Source organism: Neodiprion lecontei, chromosome 6, assembly GCF_021901455.1.
Source record: "Neodiprion lecontei isolate iyNeoLeco1 chromosome 6, iyNeoLeco1.1, whole genome shotgun sequence".
NCBI lineage: Eukaryota > Metazoa > Arthropoda > Insecta > Hymenoptera > Diprionidae > Neodiprion > Neodiprion lecontei.
Genome location: NC_060265.1, coordinates 27,913,809 through 27,934,430, shown reverse-complemented (window position 1 = coordinate 27,934,430; position 20,622 = coordinate 27,913,809). Strand labels below are relative to the sequence as shown.

General features: G+C 39.6%; 1 protein-coding gene across 13 annotated transcripts in view; it reads left to right on the top strand.

Annotated features, from left to right (window-relative positions):
* The window catches only part of LOC107227701 (atrial natriuretic peptide receptor 1), a 138,890-nt gene that overhangs the window by 34,743 nt on the left and 83,525 nt on the right, over window positions 1-20,622 (top strand). For 2 of the 13 annotated variants that reach the window (XM_046744162.1, XM_046744172.1), the window contains exon 2: window positions 3,081-4,201. The exons of 9 other annotated variants lie outside the window; for them this stretch is intronic. In XM_046744162.1, coding sequence (XP_046600118.1) covers window positions 3,874-4,201 — 328 coding nt within the window. In that variant the 5' untranslated portion in view covers window positions 3,081-3,873. The remainder of the gene's footprint in view (window positions 1-3,080; window positions 4,202-20,622) is intronic. 2 more of the 13 variants (XM_015668919.2, XM_046744163.1) reach the window with 2 other exon arrangements.

The following is a 20,622-nucleotide window of genomic DNA, read 5'->3' as shown; positions in this document are numbered from 1 at the left end:
GGGGTTGGAGAAAAAAAAAAAAAAAAAAAACGGGAGAAAAAGTGACGACGGTGAACAATAATCACGTGAGATTAAATTCGTTGCTCGTTAATTGAGACGTTGAATTTTCTTCCATGAGTGAATAGAAAAGTAAAGTAATGACGAAAAGAAAAGAAAATATTATTCTTTGCTCAATCATTTGTACGCGAATTTATCTATTTTCTTAAACTCTTTAGGCCAGACTGTACGCTCGATGCATCTTCAACTGCGGTTTCACAAGCGGCTTGATTAACCCCAGCTGTGTTTTCTTTTGCGTTTTTTATTCCGTACGCGTAACTTCTCGCCACGCGTAACGCCGGCTACTCGATATTCAAGCCCCGAACTGAACTGCTAATTTTTTATCGGCTCTATTACAGAGTGTTGCGAAAAGGGGCGGCGGGGGTGGTCTTCTTCGATTATCGCTGGTCAAGGATAGCCAGCGAAAGAAATAGAAGTGGCGTAGAAATAGGGGGCGAGATACAGGCAGACGGGAGAGTGAAAATATAATCATAAATGAAGCTGAATCGAGCAATAAATTTAACCAGAACCGGGAATTCAATTGCCAGTCTATAACGGAACCCGTTCTCCGGTCCGAGGAAATTTAGAGGGTTTTCTATCTTCCGAATCGTCCGGATTCAGTTTCGTGTCTCGTGACGGGCTTTCGCTCCTTCCGAACACGACCACCTTATCCTTCAGGGCGAGGGAACGATGAATATTCATTAGTTCGCGTAATCAGGAATTTATTACGCCTCTGTGAAATATACATAATATTCGGTATATCTCGTTGAAGGAACGAGAGACTTGCGCGGTAGTTTATAAAATAAAATTAAACAAGATGCAATACGGAGAACATGAACCAAGAATTTATAAATTATCGATTTCTTCAACCGTGGAGAACATTTTCCTCAATGCGCCAGGTTTCCGTACTTTACGCGACGTCGAATCGTTCGATCATATATTTCTGCGAGAGAGCCGCGCCTCTAGCGGCAACGTCCGAACTAATCGACGTTCTATTCTGTTGGCGAGAAATCGTCGATCAACTATCGTACCCGAAGCGAAACGTTATAGTTTATTTCGCTTATGTATTACTCACGATAAAGCGTCGTCCGCGTCTGCAAGTTCGTTAAAATTTTATTATCCCTCTCGTATAAATTCATACATGTGTAACGATAATACGCGCAGCGTTGTGCAGTTATAATTTCAATACAAACAACGAACCAGACATGCGCTTTACGTTTCACTCCGGAAGATCATTTTCTCAGTTCGCGTATTATTGCCAGCGGAGACACAGAACTCGCCCGTTAATACGCCCGCTACTTTTGCTAATGAAAATTAATTTGCCAAGTAATCTCGAGACGTTTATCTGCTCGCCCGAAATTCTACCGCGTTACATTTATTGTATCGCTGGGATTTGCAATTCTGCAGCTTTTTTACGATTCTAACGACAAGAATAATCACGATTTTCGCGCTGCAGTGCAAAGGACGAATCAAAGGTAGAATAACGTCTGACGTTGATTTTTTATCTCATATTTCTTGCTCGTATACGGGGTGTAGAATAACTCGATATTCGCAGGGATCGGAAGCCGTAATATATTTATATACGAATCCATCGTGAATTTAATTTATCGTCCATTTCTGATGTTTACTCGAACGAAGAGGGGATAAATTTTTGTCAAAGGAGCCGTTTTCCCTGTCCTCGAGATCGGGCGCCGGCTGATTTTTATTCTCAATTTTATGCTCCGAGCTTCCGAAACCGAACCCTCAGTTCCGCGTTTTCGTAATCGTTATCGCGTTGTAGTATGCCGGAAGATTTCGCAGGGCGATTGGGTTTCGGAAAGGCTCGCCGTACGCGTGTGTGTGTTTTCGGTGTGCAGCGTGCGAATCAGAGAGTCGAGAGCCGCGACAAGCGAGTGTACGATAAAAGTTGAACAATAATTTTGGGAGCGAAACGTTGCAAGGGTGCGTGGAAAACGCGACTCCACGACTTTCATCCCGATCGGTATGCATTCGCTGAAAAATTAGAGGAAAACGTTGACTGTGAAATTGTCGTTGCGGCCGTAGGATAATAATGTATAAAACATGCGTAAACAATTCACAAGGATATCAATTTCCGTAGTGTTTCGGTTTAATTTCCGTCTCGCAACACCGCGGGGTGGTTCAAAACCCTTATTACCAAGCTTTATGCAGCAGCGATCTTTCTTCCCTGCGGGCAATTCCCGCTTCGGTTATTTCTTCATTGGCGAAAGATGTGGCTAAAAAGAGACGAGAAAATCGGTATAAGCGAGGATGCAGGGACAAAAAGGGAATAAATAGATTGGGGAGTATAAAAAAAAAAAAAAAAAAAAAAAGAAATCTATCAAGCCAACCACCAGCTGCGGACCGTCGCTGCCGATGATCGACTAGATACGGAACATGCGCCCGGCTATCCACACCTGTCTAATCGCCAAAAAAAAAAAAAAAAAAACAGAGTAGACGATAGGGCGAGGGGGGAGAGCTGCAATAAATAAATAAATAAATAAATTGAACGATAAAAGAAAAAGGGACAGAGCTGTTATGCTAATACGTTTTATCTAAGCACCTGATCCTACGGCTCAGCGATCTGGTTTGTAAAAATTACACGTGCCGATCCGATCGCGATTGGAGGAAATCGATGGCAGGTGGCCGGCGTAATTTTGTTTGATGAAATTTTTTACGCCCGAGGTAAAATTAAGGTAACGACAACAGGTGAATTCGCTGAAACAACGCTGCGCGATGGTGTGAAGAAAAAAAAAAGAGAGGGAGAAAAAGATGCGTATGTGTGTGTGTGTGCGGTATGTTTGTACGTACAAAGTCAGTGACAGCTATTAGGCGTGGATGGATTACGACTCGTGTCTCTCGTGCGGGAACGAATCAATTTTACTCTCTGGACGTTCGGAACGGGTGTTGGTGTTTAAATTCGGCTGATGAATGAATTCTTGTTGTTGAGCGCGCGCGTTTCGCACCCGGTTTTTGCTGCCTTACACGTGTGCTGCCTCGACAAACTTGATACTGAATTTCGTTTCTCTCTTCTTCTGGTCCGTCAGGTCTTCTGAACTTTGAAATTTTTAAAGTAAGGTAATCGATACGCGGCCCTGCGAGTGAATCGTACTTGCGTGCGTGCGTGCGTGTGTGTCTGTGTTTGTGTAAAAATTAGTTGTTGTTCAAGTACGCGTAATGACAGTGACGTAACTATCTGTATAATCTGCAAAGAATTAAACGTAAATAAATAAATTAATTATTCTAATTCAATATGTGGAGTGGATCTGTGATTTATTTTTCGATTTTTTAATACCTGTAATCGTCGTTTATTCGTGAATAATAATCGTGCTTCGAAACGAAAGTACAGTGGTATGTTCACCGTGTACAAAGAATTTCAACCAGCGACGAATAATCAGAATACAAACGAATCGTAAGACGAAATTATGATATTGAAATTGGGGAACTTGTACGCTTGTTAGAAATAAGAAAAAAAAAAAGGTATACGCTAAAACTATAAATATACGTACTCCATAGTGAAATAAAATCGATGTTTGATGAAATAAGATGATTGAAGAACGGCAGTGATCGATGGTGTAAAATTGCTATGAATAATCGCGGGGGTAAAAGTACAACGTAAAAACTACCCCGAACGAGACAATCATGAACGATAATCCGAATCGAATGAAAAAAACAACAACAATTAACGTGACAACGACAATCGTCTAGGTCCAGGATCGATTTGTCAACCCGATCACCGATCCTCACCGCAAGTATATTTATGCCTGCCAATAAGTTCGTCGGTCAGGCAGCGAAGATCGTCTAGAAATACAGGATCAAGAGTTCTTGGATCGTGCGATCATGACTCGCGCAACGCTGTCGAAGATCGTCTCGCTCGTCTTCTCGATCATCTCGATCCGCGCGGCTGTCGTCGAGTCGGTCGTCATTCACGCGGACGGAAACCGCAGCCTCGGCGTCGTCAGGCTCGCCGTGATCGCCCCCCAGGATTCCCACCACGAGCAAGCCTTGCCTCGCGTTTTGCCCGCCGTCCAACTCGCCGTGAAATTCGTCAAGTCGCCGAAGGGCCCGCTTCCCGGTTGGACGATCAACGTCGAGTACAGGGACTCGCAGTGCTCGAGCACCTTCGGGCCCCTCGCCGCCTTCGATTTCTACATCAACAAGACCGCAGGTCAATTTATTCCGATTAATCGTCAGAGAGCTTTCGAGGAAAAACTCGGCTATTCCTTGTCATTTTTACACCTTTGAAAATCGTCAGCAGTTTTCACACGATTTTTCGAACACTCGGTGGATATTTCGTGGGAATTTTGAGCTCTGGTTTTTAGTCGCTTGTTGCTGATTTAGATTGATAATTTTTAGAACGATTTTAATTTCCTTTCTTCGATCACAAATTGATTGAAATTTATTTTAAGGGTTACTAATTATACCAGAGATTTTGGAACCGAGTAATTCTTTGATGGGAAAATATCTTGTCATTGAATGTGAAATCATGTCGGAAAGGGAATTTGTTCTATCGTTCAATCAGTTTGTCCAACAGATTTATATTCGATTATAATACAACCGCTTTAAACTATAATTGACAGTTTTTTTTTTCTAGATTACAGTACAAGTTTGATTACAAGAAAGATACACAAGTTATACATATACTTGTACAGGATCGAAATCTCGAACGAATGTATATTCTGCGTGAGTTGAAATTCCGTGCAAGCTCGATCGTTGTTTCCGGTTACAAAATGCGTATTAAAGTCCACGTTGCTCGTGGTTACAGAGCTAATCAATTTCTTCGTTGAAGATAAAAAAGATCGTTAATATAGATATTAAAAATATTCCCTCATTGCGGTCGATTCATCGAGTCTGTTGATCACGTTGCAGGATTGCGTTTGATATCGCATCACGGTTAAACGATTTCCAGACGTTCGATCTTGACCCTCGAGCACCGCGAGTGGGAAAAAGAAACAACGCGAAGAAAATAAAGAAATCAGAAACGAGTAGTCCAATATGAAACAAAAACTAAATCGATTACGTGCCAATTAACGAATCGCCGCGATTTCGATCTCGCGCCGTTAATACACATTCGATTGAGATACGTAATCAAAGACACGCAAACTTCTGTCACACGATTTATGGTAAATCGCGCAATTGAACACGGAGAAAAGATGGCGACGTGTATAATTGGTACGACATATCTGCAGTATATATGCTGACTAACTAACGGTTATCGCCCAATTCATTGCAATTTGTAAATCAGCGCACACCTTGCGTTGCAAAAAAACACGTCTCTGCCCCTTCGTTTCTCCCTGCGTCAAGCTCGATAAATTCTAAATCCATTAAATCGATCGATCATCGTCGCCTGGGTATATCTGGTATGCTAATGCCTGCACGCCGATGCCTCATCCCGTCGAATCATGTAATATTATATTTCGAGATATCAGGTATTCATCGAGTGGAAATTGTTCGTGTACACACGGATGTTTTTGGCGTATCGTTTATCTACCGAGATATTAATTATATTCGCAAATGGAAATATACGATACGATTGTATCGTTCTTTGATTTCAACTACGGGATACGTTGTTTCTACCTTATAATTTCCTCTCTCTTTCCCTCTCTCTCTTTCTCTCTCTCTTCTATTTTCACAGTAAACGAATGTATTCGCAGCAGGTGATCTGAGGAGCCGCAGCCTTATAATTATACACGTTTGATGACGGAATTTAATCACTCGAAGTTACGCGTTAAGTGAGACTAAACGTTTCGCGTTACTTTTTTTTTTTACTCTTCTTCTTGTGTCGAGAGTTTCACTCTTGTAAAACATGTTATATTTTAAACACTGTGTTAACGTGTCTCCTTGTACGTACATATATTGTATTGTATACGAGTATATATACATATATATACATACACAGGGTTCAAGAAGCTCGAAGCCTCTCACGAAATTTTGACCAGTTCCAATGTATAATTTACAAGTAGATTAGAATTAATTGAGGGAAATTGTCTAGCGGGGAGTAAACCAGTATAATTATTTTAATTGCCTTTTATAGTCCCTTATACACTGCTGCTCCTCTAGTCCGAACCGATGTTTCGTTATTATTAGTGTCGTTGTTATTATTATTGATGTTGTTGTTTTTTTTTTTTTTTTAATTATATTTATTACTATCGTCACTATCGTTATTATTATTTTACAAGTCGTTCAATTACTAGATGCAATCGTTATCGTAATCCTGATTTACGTTGTGGGTACGTACATTTGTCATAACTCGCAAGACATTTGATATATTAGTTTGTTTTCGTGTTACAACTGTGTGTTACGGGTATATCTATACATACAGGTGTATACCGTCTGCGTACGATCATTGTTCGGTAAATGAAATTCTGTCGGGAATTTACGTTTCTGTATAATACGACAGCTTGTGTCGCGAAGAGAAATCCGTATATTGTAATATACGTGTGTATGTGCGTGGAGAATTTTATGGATTTCTTATCGCTGAAGAAATATGACAAACGAGTTTAATTCAGGATCCCTGAAAGAGGCAGATGTATCTACGATACATATATGTATAAAGCGAGAGTGAGAGAAAAAACTTGGAGATGGTCGGCGAAGGCTTAGAATATCAGATATCAAAGATCGAAATTTCCGAAACACGACGATGATAATTTATACACGCAGCAACTGTATCGCCGTAAGGCTTGTGTAAGAAATGATTTTTGCAACCCACTCCGTCGACGCGAAGCCAAGAGAAAGAATGAGAAACAAAATAAACTAAACCTCGAGGAAGATGATTTTTGACGCAAGATCGTTATTTGCGATTTGTCTGTTTCGTTTTTTCGAAACCTTTTCAACGCACAAATTATCGACGATCACGTGAATTCGAAACAATTCGTTGACCAAATTCTCATGTAACAACGGTTTGTCCTTGTTACGTGACACTCGTGAAATAAATACCGCTGCACTTTAATCTTGTATCGCGGTGTCACGTTTTCTTACAATAAACGGAACTTCCACGCCCGTAACACTCTGACAGATTCGGGGCGAAAAATTTACTATTCGACGCTCGATGTTCGCTCTACGGATGAGATATTTGCCACTTGAGACGACGGAATATCTGCATTCGAGTGGCGAAAATGACAATAGCTAATTCACAGACGCCTGGCCTTGTCCTCCATTCGCTTATCGCGAATGTTCTCTTACGTCTGCAACGTGGAACATGATTTTTCTTCTTGGCGTCCCCCTCGTTTGCTGTATTTATATATATATACACACACATATTATACGTACATTCTCGCAAAATAGACGACTTCTTTTATCACCATAATCCACGTGTGCGAAGATTATACCATGAACGACGTAGTCTTTCACACGTAGGTACCAACGTGTTATAAACCTTATCTTCGTGAGGTTTGTATTTTTTATAACAGGTACGGAGTTCTTTATTGATATTTAATTTTGTACATTTTTATATCTGCGAATCTGAGCAACGATTTTTTATTCCTTCTTCCCAAAAAACAAAATAAAACGAACAAAAGATATCGAAATCTATCTGAATATCCGAACATTAATTATTACGAAAACATTCGAAACGTGTTTCATTTGACAGGAAATTTCAAATATCATCGAGATACTTTTTTTTTTTTCTGAGGAATCGATTTTTCGTGAAAGTATATATGTTACAATGGTAGAGAATTTTTTGCGAAAGGGTTGAGAATTTTGATCGTCAAATATTTTGAAAACTCGTCTGTACGCTTTCATCGAGCGTAAGTTCACGGAAAATTGGCCATTTACTTTATTGTCCCGGAGACCCGTGTGTTATACCACGTGTGAAACATCAAAGACGTTACATGTATGACTTTGGATTTTTATCATGCTTCAGGGGAATGGAAAAGCAGTTTTCTTTTTATTCTCAAAGAAGCGATGCAACCGCAATTCAATCGTAATCTTACCCTTGAAAATAGCGTAAATTCCGAATCACCTCGCACGAGGAAACGAAAAAATGGGAAGAAAATTGTAGTCCCGCAGGTAAAAAGGAAAAACTGTGCAGGAATCCAACGCAGAACGAGGTTCTTATCGTAACGCGTCGTTTCTTGACGTACAAACGCGGTGTGTGCAGCATTCGGCTTGGTTAATCATTTTAATTAGAGTCCATTTGTCGGGCACGCATTTCGCTCTGTATTAACCGCGGCGCGGAATCGTCACGATCAGGCCGCTGTCCCTCCTCGTCGTGCGTCTGGTGAAAAAGAGGACTATTTTTACGGCAACGTGACGTCACCGTTTCGCAGCTGCAGCAACCGGCGGCACAACCAGAGTCGTGACATCGAGTCTCTCCCTTAATTTCGTTTAATTACCCCCCCGGCGTCGACCGGCAGCCGCAGCTTCGTATCTCCGTAAATTGTTATACTACGGGTTAATTTAAACCAACCCGAGCCTTTTCCACCGTCGTCATACTCCTGGCATCTCGACAAATTTCTATACAAATATTATACGTATACGGGTGCGTATGGATCTGGTGGAAAAACAGATGTTATTCAACGTGGAATGTACCTACGTCGTCTACTTACTAGGGTTTGAAAAAGGGTTGCCAGTCGAGCACGCGTCTCGTTTTTCTGCGGGAAATTAGGAGATAGGGGGAAAAAAAAACGCGTCAAAGCGAAAACGGCGTGTCTTACGAAGAGGAGAGATTGCGCGGAAAGAAAAATATTTTTCGATTTAAATCTACAGCAATTGCGGTAAGATTAAGAAATTCGATAATGAGAGTTACGATATGCGGATCTACCACGATTTATGTAGATTTCAATCCAAAGAAGCGGTGGTCGTATATTCACATTACATTTTTTTCCGACTGTCTTACGGAGTCCAATTTGACCGACCTTTCAACCTTGCAAGAATCGACTGGTTTTGCTGAAAAATTACGTAAATCGTGCTTTTTGACGTTCTTACAACGATGAACATCCATTACGAATCTTTCGAAACCTCTCGAAGTCGTTAAACGGTACGACGGAACCTCGATCAACCGAACTAATTGTGAAAATAAATCGGATAACCGAAATGCAATTTTTTATCTCAAGGTATAATAATACATACAACACAAATTTAAATCGACGAGCAGTCCGCATTAAACGTCTTGCAATTAAACAAATAGATATCGAACCTCTTTCAGACACCGGACGATTATTTTGTTACTTTGGTTTTGTACGTTCGTCTATCGTCAATTGACGAACGGCTGTTCCGCATTTTTTAGCATCAACAATGTATTTTTTGAGCCAGGGTTCGGATAAATCAACTCGTGGTTCGGATAATTTTTTAATAAAAAATAATTAAATAAACACGATAACGGATATTTGCATTTGCATCCACAGCGGTAATAAATTTTCGTTGAACCATGAGGAATGATGAAAAATATTCGAAGGCGCGAGCTAAATTCGTTGTTAAACAATGATAACCCACCCTGCGATTATTGTTGTCCGATAGATAGGCGAGCGAATGCTTCGGGTGGCATCGATTAGCTGTCGTTCACCGCGATGTTCAGGCACGGCAGGCAGCTCGGGGCGTTCCTTAACTTCATCCCCTTCATCCCCTTTGATGGTAACTCTGATCGCGTTTCCATCAGTCGCGGGGGTTAATTAATTGACTCGTCGCTGATGCTTCTTCTCAGTTCTCCGTGCCAAAGCAGCGCGCGAGCTTGCAAGCTGCGAAGTGCCGAAGGAATTGTGTCGGGGATATAAAGGGAGGGGAGAGTGAGGCGAAGGAGTGAGTTGAAATCGAGCCGAATCGGTAGGAGAATATTTGAGGGAAATCCTATCGACGATTAATTAACCCGAAATCGAACTTTTTATCCCACCCATCCACGCCGCGCAACCTCGCTAATCGATTTATTATCGACGATTTTACCCAATCGCGATTCCAACGACATCCTCTTACAGTCTCTCAAGTTCGTTTCACTTTACACCCTGGCTCGGCTCCGCGCGTTGCGAGTAACTCGACGGTTTTGCACCCTCAATTTTACCTCATCATGCAGGCGCAGCTAGTCTTCCGTTTTCTTGAAAATATTCCTCACGTTTTCTGCAACCGTTATTTATTATTATTTCTTCAATGAGACAGGTTTTTATTTATACCGTTTTTCATAGATTTTCCACCACGCACTGAGACCGGGAAAAATTCTCGAAAAGTTCCATCGCGTCTGGTTTTTTCTTCAACTCGTGTTTGTAGTTTTATTTCGAGTGAAACTCCCGTTTAATCCGAAATCTGGTATCTTATTCTTGATTTTTAAAATCCTATGCGAAAGTGATTTCTTACTTGAGCATAAATACAAACAGGAAAAGAGAAAAAAGGAGAAAATAATATATAATGAATAATAAATAAAAGAGGAAAGAAAAAGCGGAAGCGTCTTCGGGTGTGTATTAAAGAAAAGAAGAAAGGGTTTCGTAGGCGAAAAGAATAAACGCGGAATGTTAAATACATTTCATAAAGAAATTGTTTGTTTAATTTTATAAGAAATATTGTTTAGTTCATTGTAATAAAATGGTGTTTTTTTTTATTATTCTTATGCTTTTCTTATGAAAAAATCTTGCGTTTTGCAAAAATACCGTCGACGATGGAGGGAAATGGAAGTCATTTTTGGATTCGGCACAATGGAAAACTTAATATTTACCAAAAACGTCTCATGCAACTGAAACAAAAATATTTTTATGCAGACCTGTGTAATTATTCGTGCATCGCTCATTATTCGTTTATTTTTATTACCGACTACGGGGGGATACGAGATTCTAAAAATAACATACGACGAATGAATTTCAACGGGAGGGGGAAAATTATAAGTATTATAATTCTGCTGCAGTAAAATAGAGCGAATCAGAGCTTTCGGCCAGACAATATAAGTACGATTCGTTATTCTTGCCTTGTTTCGAATCCCGCTGTCTGAGGGATGAACAAATTTCCGCTTGCATTAACCGCGATTTAACGATAAATCAATTTTTCAATTCCCAACACCGCGACCAGGGATCGACAGGGAAAGTTGACGCTAAATCGAGTTACGTGTAATCTTATTTCAGATATTGACCGAATGATTGTCTTTAACCTGCGTCTCTTCTGTACTCGATACAAGAACAACTAAATACGTGAGGTTTCTTTTGTCTGGCTTGAAGAAAAAAATTTTAGACATGGCAAGTTGAAAACTTCATTCTTATTCTTTCGCATCAAGTTCTACGCAAGTCAAATTATTGGACAATTTTACTCTCATACCGTTGAAATAATACCGAGAAATTCGCTTAATTCTCGTATAAATTATAGAACGTGAATATTTATTGTGCGCAAACGTACGAATGACTGGCTGTAATTGGAAGCAAAAAGGAGAGATAAAAACGAATCGAAGATGGGGGCGGACAGGCGATGCTGTCAAAGGCATTAATTATTCCCAGATGCCAGTTTGTCGGGTCACTCAGACGTCACGCGAAGAAGCTGTCAAGATGTTCGCTTCGTAACGTCGAGCTATTGAGCGAACGAGAAAAAAAGGTAGAAGAAAAAGTAAGAGAAAAAACAAACAAGAAAATAAAAAACGAAAAGAAGAACATGTACCAAGGAATACGAAGAAGAAAAACGAGAGGCAATAATAAGTAGGTAAAGAAAAAAAAAAAAAAAAGGAACAACCTTGTCAAGACGTGTAGTACGTAGGTGTGTATAGGTTTCGAAGTTGTTATTCTAAGGCGACTCGCATTATCGAGGATCGTTTGTTCGGCTAAATTCAATTCAATTCAATTCACCTGCGTGGAAAACGAGTCGGTACTTTTTTATTTCCACTTCTTCCTCTCCTTCTTCTCCTTCTCTGGATTCTCTTCTCTCCTTCTTCTTCAGTCTCGTATTACATAAATACAGACACGTATTTCTGAGCCAATGACGAAGATCCGTGCCGCTAACAACGTTTCAAGCATGAAATCATCATCGCGAAGTTCAAAGCTCTCGGTTCTCGTGAAGACGGGTCAGTTATATATTGAAAGATGCGACCGTGTGCTCAGAAGTCCAGAGACTGACGCGACTGTCCGCATACGGTGTCGATTCTCTTCTCTTTTTTTCCGACTGGATATTATTACATTTTTCTCCATTTTTTCCCCCTCTTATTCCTTTTTTTCTCATTCTATACAACCAGTCTTTTTTGATGCTCTCCTTTTCTTTTATTTTCAAAGCTATTTTCGTCTGACCGCGCCACGGAATATTACGCAATGCAAAAAATTTGCAATCCGTACAAGCGGTAATTGTATATGCACAAATACATACGTATAATTTTATAAAAACGTGGTATTTTTCATTTACTTTGAGAGAAAGTTTGAAGTCTACGTTATCGCGAGATCGAATTTTTATGCTCGATATTTGATTCTTTAAACCGATTTTCTGTATAACCGGGATTTTCGATCTCGTTTACTAATTTGTATTACGACAAGGGAGACGGAGAGAACGAATAAAATAAAATTCAGACACAATTGGCGGAACGCTGTAACCTTTTCTGTGAAATCTGCTCTCTTATTTCTTGTGTTTCTGTTCCATTCGGAGAAAAATTACTCGCTACGCTGAATTCGTATATGTATAGGCTATTCCCGTTGATGATCGTGGGTGAAAAGCAACGTGGGCGCCAGGTATACCTGTACAATGTACCTGGACTAAGTAGACGCTATGCGTAAAACGTAATCCGATTCGACCTGCGCGGCGGCTGTTCAGCTTGTTAAAGGAAGAGCCAATTTTCACGTTTCGGAATAAAGTAGATAAAACGAGAGAGAGAAGAGAGCGGAAAAAAGTAAACGAAACTGACGCAAGTGAGAGAGAGAGAAGAAGAAAAAAAAGAAAACGATAAAAGGATACACAGAGAGTTAAAAACCAAAAAGGATAATAATTTTTTAAAAGCACTAAAGTGAAAATTTCCACCTAACGTCTTTTTACCCTGTGCAGTAGTGGTTTACAGCCGTTCCCAACGCCTGTGGAACGCTGACTCGGTGGAAAAAGTGACTGTATAGGTATAAGGTGAGAGTCTAGCTCGTAGATTGGCTTGGAAAACCGACTAGCCATTTACGTTTTTCTACTTATCTTGTCAGACGTTGTTGAAATAAGCAAAAGCAGAAGTTGGAAGAAGGAGAAAAGCATTTTACTTATCAACGAATATCGTCACGTTTGCCGTGTTGAAATTTTACAATCACATATTTACAATCACAGTCTTCGGTCCCGTGGAATTTTGACATTTCTTTGCGAAATTTGTCTCAACGGATGTTATGTTATTTTAAATTGTTGATAGCTTTTGTTTCATTGACGTCACCTTGTAGAAAATCTCATTTGCATAACCTCATCGACTCGTAACAGACACCTACGCGACAGGATTTTCAACGTTTTCAATCTCTGCAATCCTCTAGTTTTTGTTTGTTTTCGTCCATGTCCTGTCGATCCTTCGTCTTTCATCGAAGGTCATTAAATCGTCGCCGCTCGCGCGTGGGACACGGTGTGAGATAAGATAAGGAAAAAGAATATAAAAAAAAAAAAAAAACTTAGAAAAAGCGGAAGTCGATCGGGGGGCCGGAAGTCGGCCGGCGTAAGATCCGTTGTATTATAAAAATTCCTTTCGCTCCCTATCGTTGCTTGACCTTATTTTCCAGTTAATATTATTTTCCCTCTGCATAATCTCAATTTTTTTCCTCGCAATATTTTCTTACTCCATTATCTTCGTAATCCTTATTATCATTATTATCGGTATCGTTACGCAATATTCCGCATAACGCGTACCTCGCAGGCAGCTAGGTTGGTACTTATCGCTATTCGAGTCGCTTAATATTATACCACGGTGTTTCCATGCAACCCATGTGTGTACGTAAATAGGCATATGGATACCTGTGTATTGTTTGCGTACCAGATGAAATTACCTGCACCCCTAACGGAATCCAGACTCCGTATCAGGCAGATATACGTGGCCCGGTTATGTACATAAATTTATGTACACCGCGTATATAAAATTTGATGCAGCATTTCCAAAGCACGGACGATCCGGAACTATTGCATGATTAGGTACATATGTTAGAGTGTTTCAGAAAAAAATGATTCGCGATTTTCTACCGTGGCATTGTCTGATAAGTTTGTTTAAGTCGAAGGAAAGATTGTGTGAAAAAATGAGCGTTCTACGGTATGTGGAACATGGCGCTCATTTGATTTTTCAATCTCTTTCACATTTTTCTGGGATTTGTTAAGAAACACGTTGCAGCACTTCGATCATTATTTCTTTCCTGACATTTATATTCGACCCAAGGATCACGATCCGTAACACAACGACGTATCAACCGGGAATCTTATACTCCTAAGTTAAAAGTTCGTATCGAATTATAAATATTTTATGAGATTGAATTAATAACGATAAAGTCGTCACGTACACTTCTCAAACGTCAGCTGGAGAGTTAATATTACAAGCGTCGTTCTTCCTAGTGGCGTAAATTGACGTTACGATCGATGCAAACAATAAAACAAAGATTTGTTCACGATACTTCATAGATTTCAAAAAAATTTACAAAAGTGAAAAAATAACTGAGCGCGATCTTTCACGCAGCGTAGAACGCTCATCTATTGACGGAATCTTGCTTTAACGTAAAAAAACCTTTTAGGGGATGCCATGGTGGAAAATCGCAAATCATTTTTTCTGAAACACCCTAGTAAACAATATAAACATACGTGTACGTTGAATACACGTGGCGTGTATCTTCTCTGATTTCTGCACCCGGTTCTGTAATTCGCGTTGGTATTAAAATATTTGTATAATATTATACAACGTACATTTTTCTTGTAAGTCGACACGTAGCACGTACTCGATACGTGTAACGTACGATGCAAACGCAAATGGGAATTAGGTATGCCGTGTAGGAGCTAAATCTTTAGACGTTATTCGAATTACCGGGAAATTCTCGTCGCTGGATTACGCGCTTTACATCTGGCTAAGCACTTAATCCGATTCTATCGGTTGGAGAAACACCGATTTCATACCTACACTATTTTCCCATGCATAGATCGATACACACATGTACGCGTAGTATTTAATAGGCAAATTCAAATCAATTACACGTTTGAGAAAATTTCTTGCAAGAATTTAAACACGATTTTTTCTCAATTCTTTCGTCTTCCTATTTTTAGAATTTAAAAAGAATATCGAAATCTGACAATCTTCTGTTATGAAAGTATAATAATAATAATAATAATAATAATAATAATAATAAAGTAATAATAAATCAAAACGAAACAGAAAACGCTAGTTAAAAGACCATTATAACGCGTGTTTCCGACACTTCTAGCTATATCGTTATAGTTATATGATACGCGACACGATATCGCCACGTGTAACATAAGTTGTGAGATGTATATATGTATATATATATACACGCACATAACGTGAGAGGTGACGTCAGGTGGCAGGACGACCCTCGACCCTGCAGTACATCACGTATACATAACCTACGATTTTGGTGTTTTTCCTCTACTTTTATTGCGAGTCCCAGGAGTTATTAATTTTTTCCAAAAACAATCAGACCCCCGTACATGCGATATATTAGACGAATCTTCTTTTCGCAATTTGCTTAATACCGTACAAGAGTGGTTTATATTTGGGTGCTTGTGCCGGCGAATCATGAGAAATATTTTCAAGGAGTGTCTAACGCACCTTGCGCAACTTGACCTGTCGTATAAACTCGCAGGACAATTTTTCTTATCCTCGGGCAGTTGTTTTTTTTTCTTCTTCTTCTTTTTTTTTTTTTTCTTCACTTTATCGTACTAACATGTCTCAGCGATTTACTGCGTCTGTACCGAACTCTTCGTGAAGAAGGCGAAACGAAACTGCTTGGGAAAACAAAAAATGAGGAAAAAACAAAAAAAAAAAAAAACACGGTGAGGTTGGGAATTTGAACTCGAAATTTGTCGATTTATTTCTCATATTTCTTTTAAATGTTTTTGAAACTCGTACACAGGCCAGTTTGTTAGAAAAAGAAGAAGAATTTTATTTCATTGTGTAATTTGGAATTTTTATCGATCCGTTTCCAACCATTTTCGAAATCGAAATCTCGTGCAAATGTATAATGAATAATTCAAGAAATTCGGCGAGATGTTTGTATGAATTTTTTTCCACGTTTTCTCCTCGTCCTGCCTCGCATCGCCTCGCAGTCACGTTTGAATTTTGCAATTTTCACACGTCTAAATCAGAACCACCATCCTGCATCGCGCAAACTGCGACGGTGAAATCCTTGAAAAGCAATTCTCACCAGACTGGAATGAATTTTGATCCCCCCGTCCGTCATCAGGCATTTCACCCGTCCGCTTTTTTCGTATGATAATTTCGGTTATTCTGCGATTTCAAAATGCACGCATACGCAGTAAAAATATCCGCGCAGTCTTTCTCCTCGTCGAATTTTTACTGGGATTTAAGGTGACTGGGTAGGGAAAATAGGCCGAAAGTCGGATAGAAATCAAATGGCATTTGTAAGGAACTGAAGTAACATAGATACATTTTCTTTATGGAACATTAGAACATTAGACGCACGGTTTTCTTCAATGCTCAATATTGTGTTTTATTATAATTTTTTTTTTCTACGCTTACAACTGATTTTCATCGGTAAAAATATGACAAACAAATTGGAAATAAGAAAAATTGCGAAAGTTTTTTCAGTAGTTTACGAAGGCGTACTGAATTTTTACCACATTTTCAGCCGTCAAATCCTTTCTAATCCCCTTGAACTCAATTTTGCGAATTTTTCAGATTTTAATAACAGAACAGAACAAAAAGGGGGAAAAATTTGAAACTTTTTCATGCCTAGTCTCCTCAACCAACTGCAATCGCGATTGTTCGCGAAACTTTGTTCACGAGTTCGAACCGGGAATTAATTTGTTTTTCCCACCTCTTACAAGACGCCTGGAACTGAAATTTTTTTCTCACCTCATGTCACAGACGCAGACATCGTAATATTTCGGTATTGAATTTTGGACGTTGGGATTTATTCGCTTTTGCCTGAGAAATACTTGTTTTCCTCGGTAAAACAAGTTCTTCTATCATTTTCGTACGTCAATCATAAAGGCTCGCGAACCGAGGTGCGCAAAGCCTGCCTACTTCGATCTCTCCTCGCCTCGCCTCTCTATCTCTGGAAGTTTCGAGGAAATGGAGCACGAAATTAGAATCAGCCCCGCGGACTTTAGCGCGGATCTCGAGCCGTCGCTTCCATTTTTCGAGCCCGACGAATTCCGACGGTATCGCGACTATGCCGCAAAGAACTGAAACAAGAAAAAAATAAACGAGTCGTTCTTCCTCGGCCTTGCTTATTAGTCCAAATTTGCACGCGTTCTTAATTTAATTACAAGTTAATGTGCGAGCTATCCTTCGAGTTATACATATTTAAATAACGAATCGGTCGAACCGACGAATTAACCTTATTTAAATTCGATGATCTACATAAATCAACATTTTAATCAGCGTGCGTTCTGCAGACTTATTCAGTTGATCGATTGATTTATTATACCGTTCCGCAATTTAAAATTTGAATAATTCTTGCAGGGAGCAGATAAAAAACAAACACTAGAACGATGAGAATAAAAAAAAAATCGATTCAATTATACCTTCATTACGTAACAACTTCCTGCTTCGTAAAAATCCAACTTTTTCGTCTGTCCAAATTCTCAAGTCGATTTCGGAACACTTTGCGTCGCGGTGATCCGTCTTCCGGGTGTAACAGGTACACGATTCACTCATATGGGGATAAAACCATGCAGAGAGAGGGAGAATGAATCACTCAGGTGGTCGGAACCGCGACATCTGAGAGCCGAAGTAAATCTCTGAGAGAGACCGACTTGACTGACTTACTGACTGACTGACCTCTGAACCAAATGACGTAACTCTTACAGGAGGAACATTATTCTTTTACAGATGTATACATGTATATGTTGCATACCTGTATTTACACAAGTACGTACGTGTAGCGTCGAGTTTTAAAGAGCTGCCGCAGACTTTCACTCTGAGAGTTTGGCTCCTCTTGTATGCACAGGTATATGTACGTACACACATGACGTTATAATTATTAACTCACGTCATCGCTGTGCACTCAGGTTAAATATAGTTCGGGAGATCGGCTGAGGTTTAAAAAAAGAGACGGTCAAGTTTGATGTACTTATTGAAAATGGAACACGATTTTTGACAATATATAGAAAATACTCCGCGAACCTCACTTGATTTTTTCTTACTGTAGCAATGACGTTAAAAACAGGAACAGCCTGTTTATCAGCAGAGATCAATCGATATTCAATTTATACTCTTCGATTTTTCATACACCCAGATTGTTTGGAATTTGATACAGATCGCTCGAGTCTCGTAGAAGCGTCTCACAATCGGTTTATCGAAAACATGTATACGCAATTTTACAATGCATAATTCGAGCCAAGATCAAGTCTCAACGGATGAAAAGATCCACTTACATTATCGCCCGATCGATCGATCGATCGATTGTTTCAATTCCAGCGACTGTTTAACGAGCAGATTATGAACAACTTGTAATCCGATGCATCGAATATGTGCTGGACGCGCGATTACAAGCCGAATTTTTATTCGATTTCATATCGCGCGAGGAATATCGTACGTACATGTATTTTTGAATAAATCAATGACGCGATTCTTGGACGTTTTTGCCGAACCGGTTTCACGTGTATATCATCCACGGTCCATTACGAATTACAATTACATATACAAAAGATGTGGCAACTCGCGTGCCGGTGTCGATCAAATCGCAGCCGCTGCGCCACGTTAGAATAAGGCCAAGGTGCGAAATAATCCGCTCACGCCTTATTGTCATAATTATTCCCTGGATTATTGTTACGCGGGTTATTATTGCTCTCGGAGTTATCACGATCCGCCGACTTGCGAGAGCGCGAATTAATGTGTCGGGTTATTTTTATTATTCAACGCTACGGGATCCCGATAATCGCTACTGAAATCCTCGCTGCTCTCTACGTAACGGCAGCGAGGAAAGATGGATTACGTAAGACGATGATTTGCTTGGATAGCACTTCTTCTTGGAACTCGTATAAATAAATTCTCATCCGGAACACCGATTGTTTTTTAATAATCATTATTTTACTTTCAGGTAAAAAATGAAAACAGTCAAGGACTGAGCGGTAACCGAAACAATAAATTTCAAAAAAAAGACAAAGCTCGCAGACCGTATACCGAAATACATCGATCACCCGCACTCGAGTACTCGAGGAATCTCTCTAGGTTCTCCCGTTAAATTCTGATTGGGGATTTTGAATTGATTCGAGGATTCGGAGCAAGCTCGATCCGATCAAATCCACACTGCGTAACGCAGCCGACTAGCTCCTTCTCTTCTCGTTTCGTTTGATTGTTTGCCATTGAAGTGCACAGACGTTCGCGACGCGGAATCTCCGAGTTAACTCCCTGGAAAGCTGTATCTAAGATGTGTGTACATCGTACGTACATGTGTGTTTGTATACGTATACATAACGTACGCCTCTAGGTATATGGCCGATGTTGGAAATGGAATTTTTATCCACTTTTCATTCGCGGATTTTATTGCTGCCGCTGGCGGTTGTATGCGGGTTATTACACGTGCATTTGTATAACTCGTATACCGTCGTTTGGTCTCGATCGGAGTTGTACCGCCTATGGAATAGTGAAAATTGACACCGTTACTCGAAGGTTGCAATGTGAATGCAAAGTTATACACTGTTTAAAGTCATTGCCAATTTACTACACATTTACTGTAGAAAAGAGTTGACTATTTGTCAAATCAGTTTGCAAATTTAAAAATTCAGTACAGCCTCGTAAATTACTATCTATTTGTCTTAAATTTATAGACAAAATTGTTGATTTTAGTAAAATTTTGTAGAAAAAACACAAAAAGTCATTCGACTTTACTAAATTGTGTACTCAATTTACTGTATGGTGAATTCCCTGTTATTTCCAATACGGTGTAGGAAGTTCCATACAGAAATTTTTAACAGTCTGGTCTATTCTTTTTCTGCTTGTACCATGGCCTTCCAACTATGCCAGACATCTGTTTAATTACTGTATAATAATTCAATGAGCGAATTGACTAGACGGAGTTGGTGATACATTCAGAGAGATACCGAGACACTGGGTTTTGAAATAGAATCGACATTACACGCGATGTACGTGAAACTGATCCGGGTATACAGGAGAATGAAATTGGAGCGAATCAGACAAAGCGAGGGTAAAAATGTTCCCAATTAAAACGGAGAGGAATTTTTTTGATTAATACATGAAAGGAATAATTTTTCTGTACAATATTATATCACGCTTATGAAAATAAAATACACATTGTAGAACGGTGAATAAAAATTGCGCAACGAATTCAGTTTTTTTCGTTCCACGCGTTCAATTTCACTCGATTTCAATGTTCAACACGTCTTACGCCTGATGTAACCGATGTTCAATCGGCTTGAAGAGTCAGTGATTCGATAAAGTTCATACGAATTGAACATAGTTTTGAAAATCTCACTAGATTAGGGAAAACCAATTTGAAATCGTTTGGCGGAAATTGGCGACCAAGTTTCTTCGTTGGTGGATCATGTCATTTATCG